General features: G+C 45.0%; 2 protein-coding genes across 2 annotated transcripts; both read right to left on the reverse strand.

The window, feature by feature from the left end:
* Window positions 1-11: 11 nt before the first annotated feature.
* LOC122418390 (uncharacterized) lies at window positions 12-11,906 on the reverse strand. The gene is made up of 7 exons (XM_043432562.1): window positions 11,532-11,906; window positions 10,138-10,433; window positions 8,234-8,388; window positions 4,037-4,338; window positions 3,044-3,234; window positions 1,295-1,429; window positions 12-177 (listed from the first exon to the last, which is right to left on the reverse strand). The coding sequence occupies exons 1-7, from the start codon at window positions 11,904-11,906 to the stop codon at window positions 12-14; spliced, it is 1,620 nt and encodes a 539-aa protein (XP_043288497.1).
* A 2,587-nt stretch (window positions 11,907-14,493) lies between these two features.
* On the reverse strand, window positions 14,494-16,630 carry LOC122418454 (uncharacterized). Its single transcript, XM_043432684.1, has 4 exons — window positions 16,412-16,630; window positions 15,909-16,104; window positions 15,340-15,520; window positions 14,494-14,951 (listed from the first exon to the last, which is right to left on the reverse strand). The coding sequence occupies exons 1-4, from the start codon at window positions 16,595-16,597 to the stop codon at window positions 14,762-14,764; spliced, it is 753 nt and encodes a 250-aa protein (XP_043288619.1). The 5' UTR covers window positions 16,598-16,630; the 3' UTR covers window positions 14,494-14,761.
* Window positions 16,631-16,881: the final 251 nt, after the last annotated feature.

Below are 16,881 nucleotides of genomic sequence, written 5' to 3' on the forward strand. Positions count from 1 at the left end.
TTCTCTATCCCTTAAGGAAATGCTATCTCCGTGAATGATTCCAAGGGTGATTCGATGCAATCAGGATAAGTCAGGATGCAGTCACCACCAGACCTACCCAATCGTTCCGCTTCCTGATACAATTTGTTGACGCTCCGGTGACTCGAATTAACTGCCTCCGGTAAATCTTCGCTCGGCCTGCACGAGATATCACTGATAGATATCTTATCGCTAGCGAATATAAACACCACTGATCGATGGATCACCAAAGCCACATTTATCATCAATCAAAATACCAACTCGCTAATTGACCTTCTAAATTTTAGTCATGCTTCTTAGGGAAAGCATTAGAAAAGCTATTGCCAACTGAAATTGTTATAGCAGCAGCATCAATAGTAGAAATTTCAGCCACAGGAGTTAAGGTAGTTCATGGACGAAACGATTTTCTTGAGAAAATCTTGAAATTTTGACAGAATTTAAATTGATAGTCGACTCACAGGCGTATCAAATTTTGAAGGGTTCGTTTTATTAATAAACGTGCTTAATTGTGAAGAAAAATACACAGGGTTACGGTGACTATGCTTAATAAATCGTTCATCTTTCGATCTAACGAATGAGAACGCTTCTTAGGAAGTTTATGAAAAACGTACCCAATCACAACGAAGTATAAAATGAAAGTTTGGGAAAAAAATCGAGACGATTGTCTTACTAGTAATAAAGATATATTAAGTTAAAGATTGAACGAAATTGGTAATGAACAAATAACCTCACATTTGCTTATTTCGGCATTTTGTTTCTTCTTGGCTTGGTCCATTCCTGTCCAGCATTTCTGTCTTTTTATTAACACTTTTTTCTCGATCCATTTCCCTTTGCGTTCTCTAAAACGATTTTCTACATAAAAAAACTATAGTATTTTCGCCAAGGACGAATGAAATTTCGTGTTCAGTCAGTGATGGATTCCCGATTAATTAATGGCCTGTAATTTCATTCGCCATGAGATAAGTTGAAAAAATGTATTTACAATTTCGAATTAAGAACTCTGACATCAATTTAAAGTGATTATATCTTTAATTAGGAAGTAAAAATCGATGCAATTTAGAGACCCATAAAATACGATCGTTCGGGCATGATCTACCTTAAAGTATAAGTGATGAATGAAAAAATTAAAAAAAAAAGTGTTTGTTAGAGTAGAATAGCAGCAAGCATAGTTTTGGCAATGAGATTAGGAAAAGTTTGCAATAACAATTATTATAATGAAGCTGATAATGATAATAATAAAAAGTAATAATAAAAGTAATAGTTATTCTGAACTAACGTCAAAAGTAAATGAATGATTTCTTGAATAACGTCTCGTTTATCCGGACTCGTGTGTTCGTGTCGATTGAGCGGTGTTTCAGCAAGCTCGCAAATAGTTCTCAAGAGACACTCTCGGCTTCTTTGCCAGTCGTGCCTGCAAAGTGTAAATATAATTCAGATCGTTCATTTCACGTCTTGTTTTATGCTTCTTGATGCAAATTTGCCTTTGCCCCGCCCTAAACACTATTTTATGTGCTGCTTGATGTTGCTCGACTTGAAAACTCGCTCCGTTTTACTCTCGAGCTTTTTCAGTGTTCCCTCAACGAACGCGATCGTATTCGAGTTGAAAGTTCAAATGAAATTGGGTAGATTGAAATGAGAGAAGGAAGCAGAGTTCACTTTGCTGCTTTGTACAGCCTCGGAACCGTATGATTCATCAAAAAAAAATCCAACTTCCGATTTTCACCGCTAGGCGGCTAAGCTAGAAACTTTTCGCGTATGCGAAGCAAACCGTCCTGAGGTATAAGCAAGGACTTGCCCATATTTTTGGACAAATTTTTTTTTTTACTTTTTCCCCATCAGAATCTCAACCCGAATGTTTTTCCTTCGCCAAAGCAGCGAGCGACACCGCTGTCCATTTTTTTTCTCTTTCTCCATTCCATCGCCGCTGCTCGGATTTCCATCTTCATTGTTGCTCTCTCACCACTCGCTTGGCTTGACAGCTTCTTACGTGGGTTCGTGGTGAGTCGTGCCGGGATGGAAAGCGCGTGTCCTCTAAAATCCACGCGGGTAAAAATTCGATAAACGGGACCACGCCCGCATCCGCTTCAACAACTTCGCCTACGCTTTTGTAATGCAAACATATCACGCTCGGATTATCCCTTAAACGGATGAGTCAATTACTATCCTCGCTTATTGATCACTCGAACCAACAGCTCATCAATACAAAACTGCATCAGCTTGGATACAAAAATATTTTCAAACCCGTCACTTTCCTCGAATAATTTTTAAAGAATCCTCTTTAAGGGCTCATTCTATCTCTATGACTTCGAGCCTCAATAAGCGACTCTGAACCAGTCAAAAATCATCGCCAACTTCATTTTTTTCCCCGAATTCGAAATTTCGGAAAATCACGCAACGCGAGCACACTCGATATTGATCGGTCACCCAACCGACTCATTTTCCCATCAATGTTATTATGCTTTCCACTGATGAGAGTCGCACTCGCGACCTCCCCAAAATCGATATCTCATTGTTATTCGAAAATGAAATTCTAAATAAAGGCAACGGTGACTTTAGGCTAACCGTGTTTTGTTCTGGAAACGAGATTGACTGCTGGGGTTAATACAAATACGAACTGCACGAGCGAGCACAATGATGGATCATGGATTAACAGTAATTCATTCCTTACCACGAGATCGTGCACTGTTTTGATTGCTACCATCCACCATTCAAACATTTTGGCTAATGAAATATCTCTCCCCGAGTCCAAACAGACGAAAACTCAAATTGCAATTACACTATAATTGCTCATCAATGCTAGAATATTGGACTGGCCTATTGAGGCTGGGAACATTGATGACGAAATTGTTATTACTTAGACGTTCAATTACTCAACCGGGTCTCGGGCATCGGCGTTTTTATCGATGAAACTCGATCGAAAAATAGTCGAATCACAGATTAAATTGAATGAAATCAATCGAAAAAACCAAAGACGATTAAACGAGTCGGAACGATTTTCTCAAATTAGCAACGAATCGATACTCACTTCAGCAGCAAACTCTCCACCGCGCTGTAAACGTCTTGCAAGTTGATATTTCCGATCTCCCGTGAAGGCACGATCACTGGATCGAACTGTGACAGGTTCCAGGGCAAAACGTAGTTGAATTGAAATCCAGCTGAGAAAGCAATGCCACCGGTTTTGTCCATAGCCACCGGTACCGTTACACCGATCGTGAACTACATTACCAAGGACAAGTAGTCTCATTTTGTGGAGCAAAGAAGAATGAGAATCGAGTAAAAACTTGAGTTAAAGTGTGTTTCGCTCGCTGGTAATTTTTTTATGAAACGTTGGTAAAATCTTGACTGACGAGATTTTTTGGCATATTTTATACGCTATTTATGAAAGCTTTTTATCCACTTTTTTCACGTTTTTTTTTAGAAAGTATAAAGAACAAGCTGCATTAATCTAGTATCCTCGTCCGTGGCTTATTAATGACATCGAACTGGAAATTACAAATTGCATGAGCCCGAAGAAAGCCTCGGAGCAAAGGAATATTTGAACAAAAGGAAGCGAGGCATGAAGAGCGGAGAGAGAAAGAGAGGGGGGGGGGGGAGGGCTTGAAAAATGGTGGCCCAGATGCTGGCTTTCTCAAAGAATAATTATTCGTTCGCTTAATTGCAATCAAACTGAGTCGGTAAGACCGCGATGAAGATCTTGGCAAAGCCGAGCTAAGAGAGGAGCTTTCGTATATTTACCCTCGTCTATATATAAGTGCATTATGATCCGCGGAGAACTACACCGCAGCATTAATCTTAGTGGCCGTTCATAAAGAGAAGTTGAAAAAAAACCTCAAAAAGTATTGAAAAATGTGGATTTATACAGGAGGAAAAGAGACCGAAGTGTCGCTCGATCATTTCCACAAAACTCGTGTTTTCGTTTCTAATATTTTTCTCGAGCAACGAAAAGAAAAAGGAAAAATTGATAAAAAGCTGTGCAGAGAGAAAATCTCGAAAAAAAGTGTACCCAATCTGGACCAACCTGGAAGACAGTGTTCTGTGGAAAAAGGAGAACCGCACGATCCGCAACGCTTATTGAAGAGAGAGCGATAAAAAAGAGCCAGTACGAGGGGTCACGTGACATAACAAAAAATGTAATTTCGAAGTGGTTGGAAAACGGGCGAAACGTCGCCGGATACGGCGTGAGATAAACTGGTGTAAAGTGCTCCTGATACTGGCTCGCGTTCGAATCAAGAAGAAATCTTGACTCTTTGCTCAAGTAATTGGTGAGAAGTGACTGCGGTATCGGGTGGCTGGTCAAAGACCCCGAAGACGAGACTGTCCCTGTCGAGTTTCCATGTGTTATTTCAGCTCGAAAAGCGGCGTGTATGGCCGGAGGCAATTCGAGAGAATACCAGCTCGATTGACACGAAGCACAGTGGCGGATGGCAGGAGGGCCACAGGGGCAGGGAGGGGAAGACAAAGCTGCATGCTTCCGTGGGCAGAGACACAGATGGATGGACCAGATAAATAGAGGAACGTGGATTGAAATTACTCCTGAACTCGAGCAGCCTTCCGCATGATTATCAATCAAAGTCTGGGAAGCACCATGAACTCGGGGACCATCGAAATAACGAAGAAATCAACAAAGCTCCTACTTTGTTGAGGCAAACGTGTTTTATGGATTCATGAAGAGGTCTCCCGTCGCAGAGCTTTTTCGATGAATGTCTGCCACCTGGAAACTACTCCGTTTTCGTCGGGATGAGAGAAGGACGTCCGAGAATCCGTAGGAAGGTCTGTTAACTCCGCTGGTAAGCCTCGACGTCAGTCCTGGGGGGTAAGAATGCTGCTGCGAAAGGGTTGCTCTTAACCCGACCACTAAACTTTCCACCAGGAATTTATGCTCGCCAGGCTAAAGGCGATGTTCCTGGGTAATGTAGTGCTGTACAATCCGGTGGCTCGAGTCAGAATACGCCGCAAGAAAGTCCGCTGGAAATGAGCCCTGGTGGGGGGCTCGTCGAGCGGGTGACAAAACAACCCTCGCTACATGCGCCTTCCCCAAGCCTCCGACGCTTCTCTCCAACTCCATTTCCTTCCCCGCTCTTTTTCCATGATCCTCGGATGACGGGAATGTTCACCAGGGCGAATCCAGACCCGTGACATCGGAGTGGAACGTCGAAAAGCTCGGTGGAAGCTTCTCTGCACAAAGTACCCGCTCGTATCCCAGGAATTCCACCCACCAACCCCCTGCATGTCGTTATTCCAACTGCTGGTTAAATGAAAAGAAATTCTCTCGGGACCTGGAGAACGAGAACATTCGCCAGAGACGGCTGGATTCTACGAGGAAAATTAAAAAGTCGGCGTGACTTTATGCCCCACCGGAAATAGGGCTTGGGCGGCAGGGCGTGTCCACGAACACGAGCCCTCATTCACCTTGACTGAGGTGAACTCTCTTTCGCTCCAGGTTTGCCAATTATGAGTTGGAAGTTGATGCTGTCAGCAGTCTATCTTGTTAATGCTTTAAAAATGAAGCCACAGGAGGAGAAACCAAGGACGACGGAGAAGATTATTGGAAGTTGAATCGGACGTTGAATTGAGAAGGTCAAGGATGTCCGGAAGGAAAGTAAAAAAAGCTCGATGAGCATCGCGAGATGGTGAGGCCTCCAAAGAACACGAAAGAGCACGTCAAGATTAATAAGTTCATGAGGAACCTTCTGCCTGTCAATTTGAGGGGTGCTTTGCCGAAAGAACTAGGTTTTCGTGAGAAATGTTTTAGGGGAAGAAAGGAAAACGGGAAATGAAACGAACCATCGACTGCCTACACTCCGAAGCCCCCGGGACGGTCGGGAATGTTGCGTTGGCGATTAAAGTTGATAGGTCGAAGAAAAAAATGGGCGATTCGATGCCACCCTAAGTAGTCCATATATTGGATAAAGACAGGCCTATAAAGTGGCCCGAAATACAAGCCTTAAAGGGGCGAACGGAAGCACGGGATGATGGCGTCAAGATTGGGAGAAAAAAGGGTCCGGTGAGGGAAATCGCCGGAGATGCCAGAGCTGGAAACACTTTCGAGAAGATAGTGCCGCGTGGGAAGTCTGCTTGGTTCCCGGAGGAGCAGGACACTCGAACCCTGGAAAAAAAACGAGGGCAAACACAGTTTCTAGTTTCCACATAAATTTCCGTATCCCGCAGCTCCTTCCGACGGCCACGGATCAGAGATGCTTGTTATTCGGACCACCCTATCGTCCGCGCTACCAGCTTCGATCCTCGCACCAACCTCCAGTCTCCACCTTCAACTGGAATGGGCGACTTGGGCTAGAAGAACGGAGGGAAGCTTTCCCAAGCAGGGAAACGAGGCAGAGCCTAAAATTCGTACGTGTCGATTCCACTGGGGCTCGTAAACCCCTTCTCCTTCCTCCCTCATGCTGCCACCAATGTACGTGGCCCAATGGAACTTCCAACCTCCACCAAACCTTTTTTCAAAATGCTTGCAGACTTTGCCAAAGAGATATGACGGATCGCTGGGGTGGGACTTTTGCTCACGAGTCTTGTCTCGAATTCCCCATTTTTGGAAACTGGCTCTCACCAGGATAGCAGGCTAGCGAGTCCCGGGGAACTAACATCCGAGGAAGATTCCTAAACCATTATCTTAAAGCTGGAAAGTTGATCAGTTTTTATTGCGAAAACCATGGAGACCCGTAATGAGAATTTCCAGGATTCTTGTTCCAGCGGAAGCTCACTCAACCAACTTATTTATTTGTTCGCAACTCCACCAAAGTATCCTCTAACTATGGAGAATATTTACAAAGTGTAGAGAAGCCAAATCCGGCCTGTAGAATGGACCATTGCCGCGACCTAATTCTCCTTTTATGAGAGAAAATTCCATCAGACTTAGCTTTATCGTTAACGCCAATGAAACGTCGAATTTTCCAATACCCCTCGGCTCCCGGCTGATGAAACGAATGGCTTGCCTGCCAATGTCTTCTCCGAATGAAACTCATGCCGTCGAGTTAAATTCTCTTTTGTCCTATAAAACTCCGAGGTTTTAACTCCGATCGACCGACCAAAGTCGCCCCCTCCCCCTCCCTTTTTCGCTCGCTGTTATTAGTTATTGCAGCTGCGAGGTCTTTCTAGTCATCCCTCTTTGGTGCACCCATCCATCGTCCTTGTATTTGCCTACCCGGCGGAAAAGTTGGCGAAAGAGATTCACAAGTATTTCTCGGTACAGCTCTTATCCCAGATAAAAAAAAAAAAAACGTTCACCTCGAGGGCTCGAAAAAAAGATATTTCATGTTACACCGAGAAGTACGAGGATTCTTTGGCAAGTCGAGCCGTCAATCCGAGAATGCGAGGATGGTTAAGAATCGGGAATGCCCTGGCTGGGTTATTCTCAGACGAGAAAGCTTAGCAAAGAATGTTCCGATCCTTGTTCTCAAGTACGAGTCGGGGTGCTGGTGCGCACCGTCTCTCCGGCCAAAGGAAAATCGCGAAAGGAAATTCCTCCTGCAGCAAGCTCAAGTGGCTGGAACTCAAGAGTCGGAAAATGGTAAGCCGGGAGAAAAGCAAACGCGTTACGCCCAGAAGGGACACTGACACGTCTCGTACCTTCTATCCGAAGCTATGTTTTCATATTCCAAACCGGTGAGATATAAAATAATCAAGAATTCGATATTGACAGTTTATTCCGTTGATCAGATCAGGAATGGGCTTGTTTTGATGCGTCGAAATCACAGCAGTCTTGCAAAAGTCTTCATAACCGTTTATTGCAGCAATTTTATACAATCGATGCCTTGTTCGAAGGCAGTTCGAAGCTGCACCATCAGCCTCATTGGCCTGGAGATCCTCGCCTTGGGTCGGCACAGCCATAAAGTTAGCCCCTCATTGAAGGCGACGAGCCAAACTTCCGGTAGCACCAGCGAAAGTGTCATCATCCCCAGGCCTCCAGGAGCTGAATTTTGATGTGCCAACCCCGGCGAACACGAGGATCGAAGGCGATGACGAGCACCGGAGAGCCATCAGTGGCAGTGTCATCGGGCTCAGGACTCTCAAAGCCGAATTTGAATCTGGAGGAGGCTGGATCTCCGACAAAGGTCATCAACAAAAGCCATCAGGAACATGGAAGATCGATCAGCAGAAGTGGCGAGTCCTCCAAAGACCTTGAAAACACTGGAGACCATCAACGCCCAGTCCTAAAAGTCCTCCAATCGCTAATCGATTGCAGCAGCTAAATCGGACTTGCTGTTGTTGCCCGTCGTGGAGAACACATCGAGAAAGCTTCTCTCGCATTCCGGATAAAGGGTGCGGCAGTTTTCGTCGGCGTGCCTGCCCAATCTTTCGGCAGCGTGGTATTCCTGATCCCCGTACTCGTCGTACGGCTCACTCGTGCTCGAGGGCCTGAAATTCCATTTGCGTGCCATCATATCATAGTCCCTTGTGCGATACGAAGCCTACAACAATGTGCTATAGAGGAGCGAGAATTCGAGGTAGACATTGTGGAGTTGGAGCTGCCGTGTGACACTGAGACGAGGACGAGGACGGAGGAGCAGACGGAGAGAAATGTTGAAGTGATATGGGAGGAGTCGGTGGTTGATGATCGGGTGTCCAACGAACTTATGATTTACGTCGTGCGATAGGGAATCATCGGGAGGGACATGACGCCCGTACGAGCGAAAAGGGGTTGACGGTAACAGCCGCAGGAACGTAAACGTCAACTACCCAAACCGTGAATCCGCAGTGAGGCTGGAGAGAGTGATTGCTCGAGTTGCAGTTTGCGGGGGATCTCTGGGCATCCGGGTATCTGGCCTCCATCCACTCGGGCCTCTCAGCCGCACTCGGCAAATTTAGATTTCACTTGGACGTTCCCTCATTTACCGGCCTATGAAGCCCTGACTCAAAACTCGCCTGGTTTGCCTACTTCTCCGGGGAAGGACGCTTCGCTGATGAGTCAATAGGCTTCATGAGGGCTTCGATTGGAAGAGGATTCGACGATGGCGTGAGATTCGAATTTCGTAAATCTCGCGCCGTATCAGAGACGCGGGTGGTCGATATTGATCGATCTTTGTCTTCGATTTTGTACTACGAGGGAAAGTGGACAAAGCCGGCTCCCTGCTCTCCAAATTTCGCACTATCAACTCGAGCTCGCTCTCTTTCTCCGGGGCCGTCCAACGGGTAAACATCTCTCAGAGGAATTCGTCATTAAATCAAAATCATCATCCGGATCCTTATAAATTGGGCCTGGCCGCCACAGTGATACCGGAATTCATTGCGGAGTCGTCTTCTGTCTATATGCGAATTAATTCATCCAGTTCCTTCAGTTTCCGGAGCATGGAGCCAACGAGGGATTCGCCTTGACAGCACGATTTCGGAATGAGTTAAACGAACATTTTTAGCATTCGTCTCTCAATGATCGTGGGTCTATATTTGCCACGCGAATTGTTCATTTCGTTTCAAAAAGAAAAGGCTTATGAAAAGATTGTTAGAAATTGGTGCGATGGCGTGGCAAGAGTGTGTGTTTGAGTGAGCCAATTCTTTGGTATAACTTTTCTTGTTACGGAGGATGGATCACGAAATCAAAATAACCACAATTTGATCAAATTTCGTGACAACATTCTTTGGCATCAAATACACAAATACAATTTTTTCCAAATTTTTTTATCACATGGTTATCGCATAATTGAGCGTTAAATCGAAGTTCTTATGCACGTGGTAGAAAAATCTAAAAAATTTATATTGTCTTATTATTTTTAAAGAATACGTTTACCAAATTTTATGAAATTCTTAATATTTTCAATATGGTTTAGTCGCGATCCACCCTCCTTAATGTTTTTGGTGTACTAAGAGACAAATCGACCGATCATTTCAGAATATAATTTCTTGTATAGAATAATGGAAATGTACAATATCGCCAAATCGTAAACTTTAATGATATGTGATTTTTGTTATAACGAACTTTGACTTCCACTTCTTGACTGCTAACCTCTCGTTTCTCCGAATCGTTTATCTCCCTGCCTAATTATAAGACTGATCGACATCTTCGTTGTCGAGTAAAATAATAAATCTTGCAATGGTCTGGCTCATTAGAGATCGAAAAAGGGAAGTTCGTTACGACGAAGGGTCATTATTGGTGTAGCGTAATCAACTCACGTGAGAAAGGTTTGAACCATGTGACCAAAAAGCCCTTGACGAAGGTCGAACGGTGCAGCAGCAACTTCGCAGATGGCCCTGAGCAGGCATTCCTTCCCGCCGGGATAGCCGTAAAGTTCAGCGGCTCTCTCCAATACTTTGTAAATGCTCCAGCGGGTTTTGGTGCGAGCAAAGTAGACTCCGGGCTCGGTGAAGTCGGTGGAGTTTACCGGCAGGTTATAAACCATTTTTGTGAATGCCCCGAGTATAATGCTTTCGCGATCCAACTGCAGAGGGGTGCCAAGGCCGAATATCAACTGCAATTAAGTGCCAAATTAAAAGACAATCCTCGTGGATGATTAATCCGTTAAACGGCGAAATGAGGCGGTAAGTTTATCGCAACAATGAAGCCGGATGGAGTCCGAAAATCCTGCAGAGATAAAGCCCCACTTTAGAGTTTTCACTTAAATCAAGCCTCCAGGCCATAAAAACATTGTTTTTTCTTATTATTTGCACTCCCAGTTGGAAAGATAGACTTGACGCTGAGCTTCGGATACCCGGACAGCACACCCGACAAACCCGTGACGTATTTATTATCGCTGTCCAGAACGATCGATAGATAAGCGGCGTGTGAGCCATCGGCCAGAGGTAGCCTTAGTCGTAAATCCTTTTGGTCGTGGGTATAGCCACTGGCTGGGTTACAGCTACTACAGTGTGTAGTAACACTATTATGTATCTTGTTGGCCATACTGGCATGATGAACAGGTTGAAGCGTTAAACAACGTGTAGTTCAGAATGGATGTGAAGCTCCAATGAGTATAAGCGTAATCCAGCTTGTGAAATGAGCAAACAATGCTCGGCTGGGGCTTGGAAAAGTTAGTGCAAAAGGGCACTTATCAATTGATGTGATGAGGGAGATCGGGCTGAGGAGAGTGCGGGTGGATGCATACGTGGGAGGACCGAAGGGTAACTTCAAGGGTATCGCGAGTAAAGTCGTGCTTTGAATTGTTGGTTGGATTCTTGAAAGTTTCGAGCACCCTTGACGTTTATCGCCGATGCATCGTGAATAATTAACGAATGAGAGGAGCCCAGAACGGATGGGGACAAGCCGATGAAAGGCTTTGGGGCTTCGCTCGCTGGTTTTGTAGTCACCTGCACGCCGTGCCACCTTCCCCGTTGGTGCTTTCGAGCTTTTCACTAGGAGCCAACCACGTGTCTGGGTGCAGGAGGGTGTGCGAGCTGCACTTAACTTCGGAGTGATACTTAATGAGCTCGGCGTTGGTAACAAGGCTCCTGGTTCATTGTATCTTAATGATAGAACTCCGGATACTTTTAAGTATCAGCGGAGATACGTGCGGGAACCCGGACCGACGACGTGGGCCGCTTGGAACAATAATTGAGTAAACGATACTTGCCAGAATCGTCGAAGGGTTCGGGAACGTCAAAGTCCTCTTGTTCCGGGAAGATGTACCCTGTGCCTCCTGGCGATGTCCAGGCTCCTCACCAACTTTGTCAAACTCTGGCCCAATGTCATCCAACGTCGCAGCAGGTCTCGTGGAGGCTTCAGGGTACGAGGGCAGGGTTCCGATGACTTCAGGGAGCACCGTCGTCCTCGGGGAATCCACCTCCACGTGATAATCCGGAGCCAAACCTGGGAGCCAGCCAGTTGCTGCGGAAGAAGGTTCCTCTGCAGACTCGTGATGGAATCCTTGCTCGTCTATCGAGGAAGTGGCTTCGACCAAAGCCAACGAGCTCAGGAGGAAGGTTAAGGTTCCAAAATTCATTGCCATCTAGAAAGCAGACACTTTGGTTAACCTCCGGAACAGAGCTCCGAAGCCCTCAAGCTTCGTGCCATCCAAAAGAGACTCCTCATCAGATCTTACCATCCGAAGTTCCGCAGCTTGCAAAAGTTCCCGTTTCTAATGACGCAATCCCACAAAGGGATGCATCTGTTTACAGACGGGGTAGTTCCCTCGCTTGTTCGATGCACCGCTCGAGGCTCCTGGATCCCAGAGGTTTGCGGTAATAGCCCGCGGCCTCAAGATTGTTGAGTCCTTTAGAGCGAAAAATAGTGTGCACACGGGAAAACGGATGAGCGAATAGTAAGGCGTTTCGCTGATGAGCTTGAAGGTCGTATTACTAGGGAACGCTCGGAGAGCGGTAGGCGTCGTCGAGGATAAACCTTCCGAGTCGAAGCCAGCGCTGTACCAAACTGAATTATCACGGTCCGTTAGATCCCTCTCTCACGTCGTCTTGAACAAACGTTCGAGTTAGCGCTTTGACGAGAGGTGAGAGAATCTTTTAGCTGTACCGAAGCTTCCCGAGAAACGCCATTGTATAAAGAATGTCTCGGGAGTTATTCAGCGTTATTCTGATTAACGTGAATCCGCTGTTTCTCTCTGGCGACTCTGGCTCCGGATGAGCCAAGCCGAGATCCGTCCTTCTGGTTGATCTTTCAAATGTTGTCGCAATATGCAGCAAGGTCGAGCTGAGCAATGATCAGAGAAATGGTGATCAAGAGGGTCGAGGTCGTCTTTTAGAACTCCAAGGTGAAAGTTGGGTCTTCAGGGAAGCTTCGTATTCGGGTCAACCATCAAAGCAACGGGGATGATCGACGAAATGGAAGAAAAAGAGTGAAGAAAGATTGGTAACGAGTGAGTTGAGTAAAGGTTGGTGAATCACTGGATAATTGGGTGGCAATTGGTGGCGAGAAGTTGAGAAAGCAGAACACAGCATAAGGAACGGTTCTTGGCAAGTTGGAGCTCTTAAATGGTCAATGAAAAAGTCCAAGTATGGAAGGTTGGCCAGCAGAGAAGGAAGGAGGAAGGCAGCTGTAGCGATAGTAAAACATCAACTCGCTCTGTCCGGAACACTTGGTGTCGTGAACCGACTTGGGCTGCTGTTGAGAACGAGTGTGATTTGTGAGTTGTGCTGGTGCACGGCGAATTGAATTACAAGCTTGGGTCTTCGAACGACCTAATAAAATCTGGGGGGCAAGCAAAAATCCAACAAGTTCGTAGGGGAGTATACGTTTGAGTGTGCTTTTACTAGGGCACAGGTAAATTTATTCATCCCCGATGTTTTCTGTCGTCTTGGATCGTAAAATCAAATGAGATGAATATGGCGAGGGTGCGGAGGGATGGTGAAACGGTGGAATGTGTCCAGTCTGCCAAGGGATTGCAGTTATTTTTTGATTTCCCAGCTTGGCACGAGGCCACATAAATTTCTTTTATCGAAATGTTCGATCCAGACGCGCTTGTCCGAGTTTGACAGTCGACGGTGCTCGTTACGCGATCAAATTAATTAGCCGGAGAGAAAGCTGCGCTTTTTCTATGTTCCACGCTTCGCATGCGGGCCGAAGGTTACTAAAAGTAACGTCAACGTATTCTGCGTATGACGTTTCAATCGTCTCCCTCTTCTTCCTCCTTCGCCCGGTCGAACTACCTTTTAATAAATGCCCGACGGTTCATGATCATGCTCCGAACGTGCTGCACTACTTCTAGCCTCGCACCTGCTATCGCCAACGAGAAATGTGCCAATAACATTCTGATTACTTCGTCGCACGTTTCGGTGCTGGCCCTCGTACAGATCCTTCCATTCTCCCACGTATTGAAACCGGTCGGGCGTTTATTACATCCGATACATATTAAAAGCTTTAATAGCCCATAGGATCGAGTGAGGATCGAATAGGAACAAAAATAAAAACATTATTAGCACCATGATTCGTAGCATTCGTTAGAAACATTATTGAAACGAAATTAGCCCAACTAAATTTGTATGGTGCACAGTACGTACTCACAGCCTCACTTTCGAATGGTAATCAGGAGCTGACTCTCCACACATGTTCTGAAATACTCGTTATTAACTTCTAAATAACGGCAGACAAGTAATAAAAAGGGCACGTATTATTCAGAAGAGAAGAAAGATCTTAAAGTTGACACAAGTTGCATGATAAACACAGTCGAGTATGTTTCCCTCTTAATATTCAGTATGAATGGAAAACAGAGAAAATCCTGCGCTGAATATGCATCGTGTGTGTCTCCTCTGTGGTTTAATTTGAATTTATAAAGGATATTCTCGAGGATCCGTATGAATATAGAAAGAGGGGAGGCTGCCCGGAGTTTTCATTCTGCTCACCGAGGTATATAATTATTAGCCGTATGGTCAGCGAGTCGAAGGTTTTGCACCTTTATCCTATCCACCTATTATCTTGGGTACGTCGCACCCACGTGAAAGTACAGGCCACAGTTTCCATGCAACGCCATTCAAATGACTCGATTTATTATTCAGATTCATGTATCCGATGTATAAATTAGCTTGTTCGAAGAGGCATTAATTTTTGTTATCTCATGCATATAAAATCCAGTAGCAGATGTATATTCCATCTTATAACTACTAACAGTACATGAATAAATCATAATCCGTCGACTCGTACGATTTTCCATGAGAAAATGAAGCGCCTCTGATCGCCTTATATATACGTTTGGATGCCTCGCTCTGTCAACGCGAGCGACTCGGCCCTCGCGCCATCTAGCGGCGTTCCATCGAACTACAATTTTTTTTTTCACTTTTCGTTTATTCTCTGCTCACTCTGCTTATTCTCGACGCGAATACGTCGACTTTTATCGATCGCAATGCACAATGTTCAATCGTACAGCCCACGATACTTCATTGCTCCTTCGATGACATTAATTTCCGTAAAATATTCGAGAAGATTGTGATCACATTCGGAAAAGAGCGTTTCACATTTTCCTGGATTATCTCTACCCGCAGCTTCGGCCGAATGGTATTCCTGATCGCCAGTCGCTTCGTATTTCTCACGGGTCGTCGATGGACTGCCCGAAGGAAATAAGAAGATTTCGTTATCGCGTATTTCCCTCGGTCTCTCTTGATCGCTTATAGCTACGAGTATAATATACAATAAGGAGATGAACTCTGAACGAAATTCTGCTACGAGGGAACGCAAATATTATGCTGAATATAAAATATCGATGACGCAAAGTGAAACGATTCTTTCCTCGTATATGAAATAACGAATCGTACCTCAAAAACGTCATAAATAAGTCGAAAAATAGCTTCAAAAATACACAATAAATTTATGCTACTTCTTGCAACGAACCTCGTTACAATTCCTCCCTCGAAAACGTTACAAAATATAAACAAAAAATCCGTCAAACCGAATCAGTGATAAGGAAGAAAAAATACAAAGTTTACGACCCTTACGTGAGCAGTACATGGATAAGTTCAGCAAAGAGTCCTGAACGAGGGTTGTCGAAGGCTACTTCCGCAACGTGGCAAACAGTTCTCAAGAGGCAGCCCTTTCCCGAAACTCGAAAGCTTTCGAGGGCTGTCTCGATGACCCTGTAGATTTCCCAGCGCGTTGCCGATACCATTTTCTCTCTCCCTGTTGATATTTTTACAATGTGCCTGAGCCGAGTTTAGGGAAACAGAATCTTAATGAAAATCAGCTAACTAGCGACAACTCTTTTTTTCACTTGCTTGGCAAATTCATCAAATACAAAATCCTGATGCACTGCTAATGTCAAATTTTATCAACACTACCGTTTGCTTCCAATTGAAGTATGAAAAATTATCAAAAAATTAATTAAAAAATTGAGCATAATTAACCCCAATAAATTAGTCAACATGAATGATAAAAATCAATAATTTAAATGAATTTTGAGTCTCAATCTAAGCGTGAAAACTGTCCGAAATTCAACTTCAATAAAAATTTCCTTGGTCTCGTTACATCAGCTTAAAATCAACACGGTCTGTGCCAATTAAGGTCTTACCTCGTCGGGGCTCTTCATCGTAACTTTTCTTTTGGTGTCCAAGACTAGGGTTTCGATGGATGGATCGATCGTAACGGGAAGCATAGGGGTGGGTCAAGTAAGAAGCGTTGTCGGGCAAGGCGTAATTGAATTTCATCACGTAACCAACGATCATGCTGACGTCGACTTCCATTGGAAGACCAAGTCCCATTATCAACTGAGAAAAATCGATCAATAATTCTTGAGACATGAAAGCAGACGACGTGAAACGTCAACGTGACGTTCCCTTCAATCTTTTCTTTCGTCATTTTTATGTTGCACTTCATCCCCTCGTCGACGGGGATTGACAGATCTCATCGGGATTCTAGGCCAACATCGGCAAGTGCACAATCCGATGGATAAGCGTCAAGAGTGGAGTTAAAACTTCTCAAATATTCGAGTCGAATCGAGATTTCGAGTGTCGAACGCGCACGAAAACATCTCAAAAGAGGCTGCTTCAATTTTTTTTCGGCTCGATGCTTTACCTGAACTTTCGTAGGCGCCCACGAGGATCGAGGTGGAAAAACGAGGTAGCGTCCTTGGGAGCCTGACGTTGTCAGGTTCGTCAACGTTCCTTCTCCCTCGACCGGGCCAACTCTGTGCAACGAGAATAACACCAGAGCGAAAAACAATTTCCCTCGTCCCCAGGAGCTCGACGGCCTCGGAGGCATGACCTTGACACAGGGACGAAGCGGGAAAGTGAAAAACTGTGATCCCGTCGAATGAACTCGAGCCCCCGAACGTCGACTGATCGACTCCGGAAGGACACTGCAAATCCGACGAGGCTCTCGACCTGGAAGATCGGGACTCGAAGTGCAGAAATTAGCACCGCGATTAAAACGGTTCGTTAACACGATTTGGCCAAATGAATCGTTTCCTCCTCGAGAATCCTTCGGAACCGGAATAAAGTTGAAGAAAAAATGAAAATGAAAGAAAAAAAAACGCTTTTTTTGTA

Source organism: Venturia canescens, chromosome 11, assembly GCF_019457755.1.
Source record: "Venturia canescens isolate UGA chromosome 11, ASM1945775v1, whole genome shotgun sequence".
Lineage (NCBI taxonomy): Eukaryota > Metazoa > Arthropoda > Insecta > Hymenoptera > Ichneumonidae > Venturia > Venturia canescens.

Excerpts from the sequence above, each read along its gene's own strand:
- LOC122418454 (XM_043432684.1), bottom strand. The coding sequence starts at position 16,597 with ATGCCTCCGAGGCCGTCGAGCTCCTGGGGACGAGGGAAATTGTTTTTC. Across the intron at positions 16,105-16,411 it reads GGGCGCCTACGAAAGTTCAG|TTGATAATGGGACTTGGTCT; the intron begins GTAAAGCATCGA and ends GATTTTTCTCAG. Across the intron at positions 15,521-15,908 it reads CGATGAAGAGCCCCGACGAG|GGAGAGAGAAAATGGTATCG; the intron begins GTAAGACCTTAA and ends AAATATCAACAG.
- LOC122418390 (XM_043432562.1), bottom strand. The coding sequence starts at position 11,906 with ATGGCAATGAATTTTGGAACCTTAACCTTCCTCCTGAGCTCGTTGGCT. Across the intron at positions 10,434-11,531 it reads CGAACCCTTCGACGATTCTG|TTGATATTCGGCCTTGGCAC; the intron begins GCAAGTATCGTT and ends ACTTAATTGCAG. Across the intron at positions 1,430-3,043 it reads GTGGAGAGTTTGCTGCTGAA|GCACGACTGGCAAAGAAGCC; the intron begins GTGAGTATCGAT and ends TACACTTTGCAG.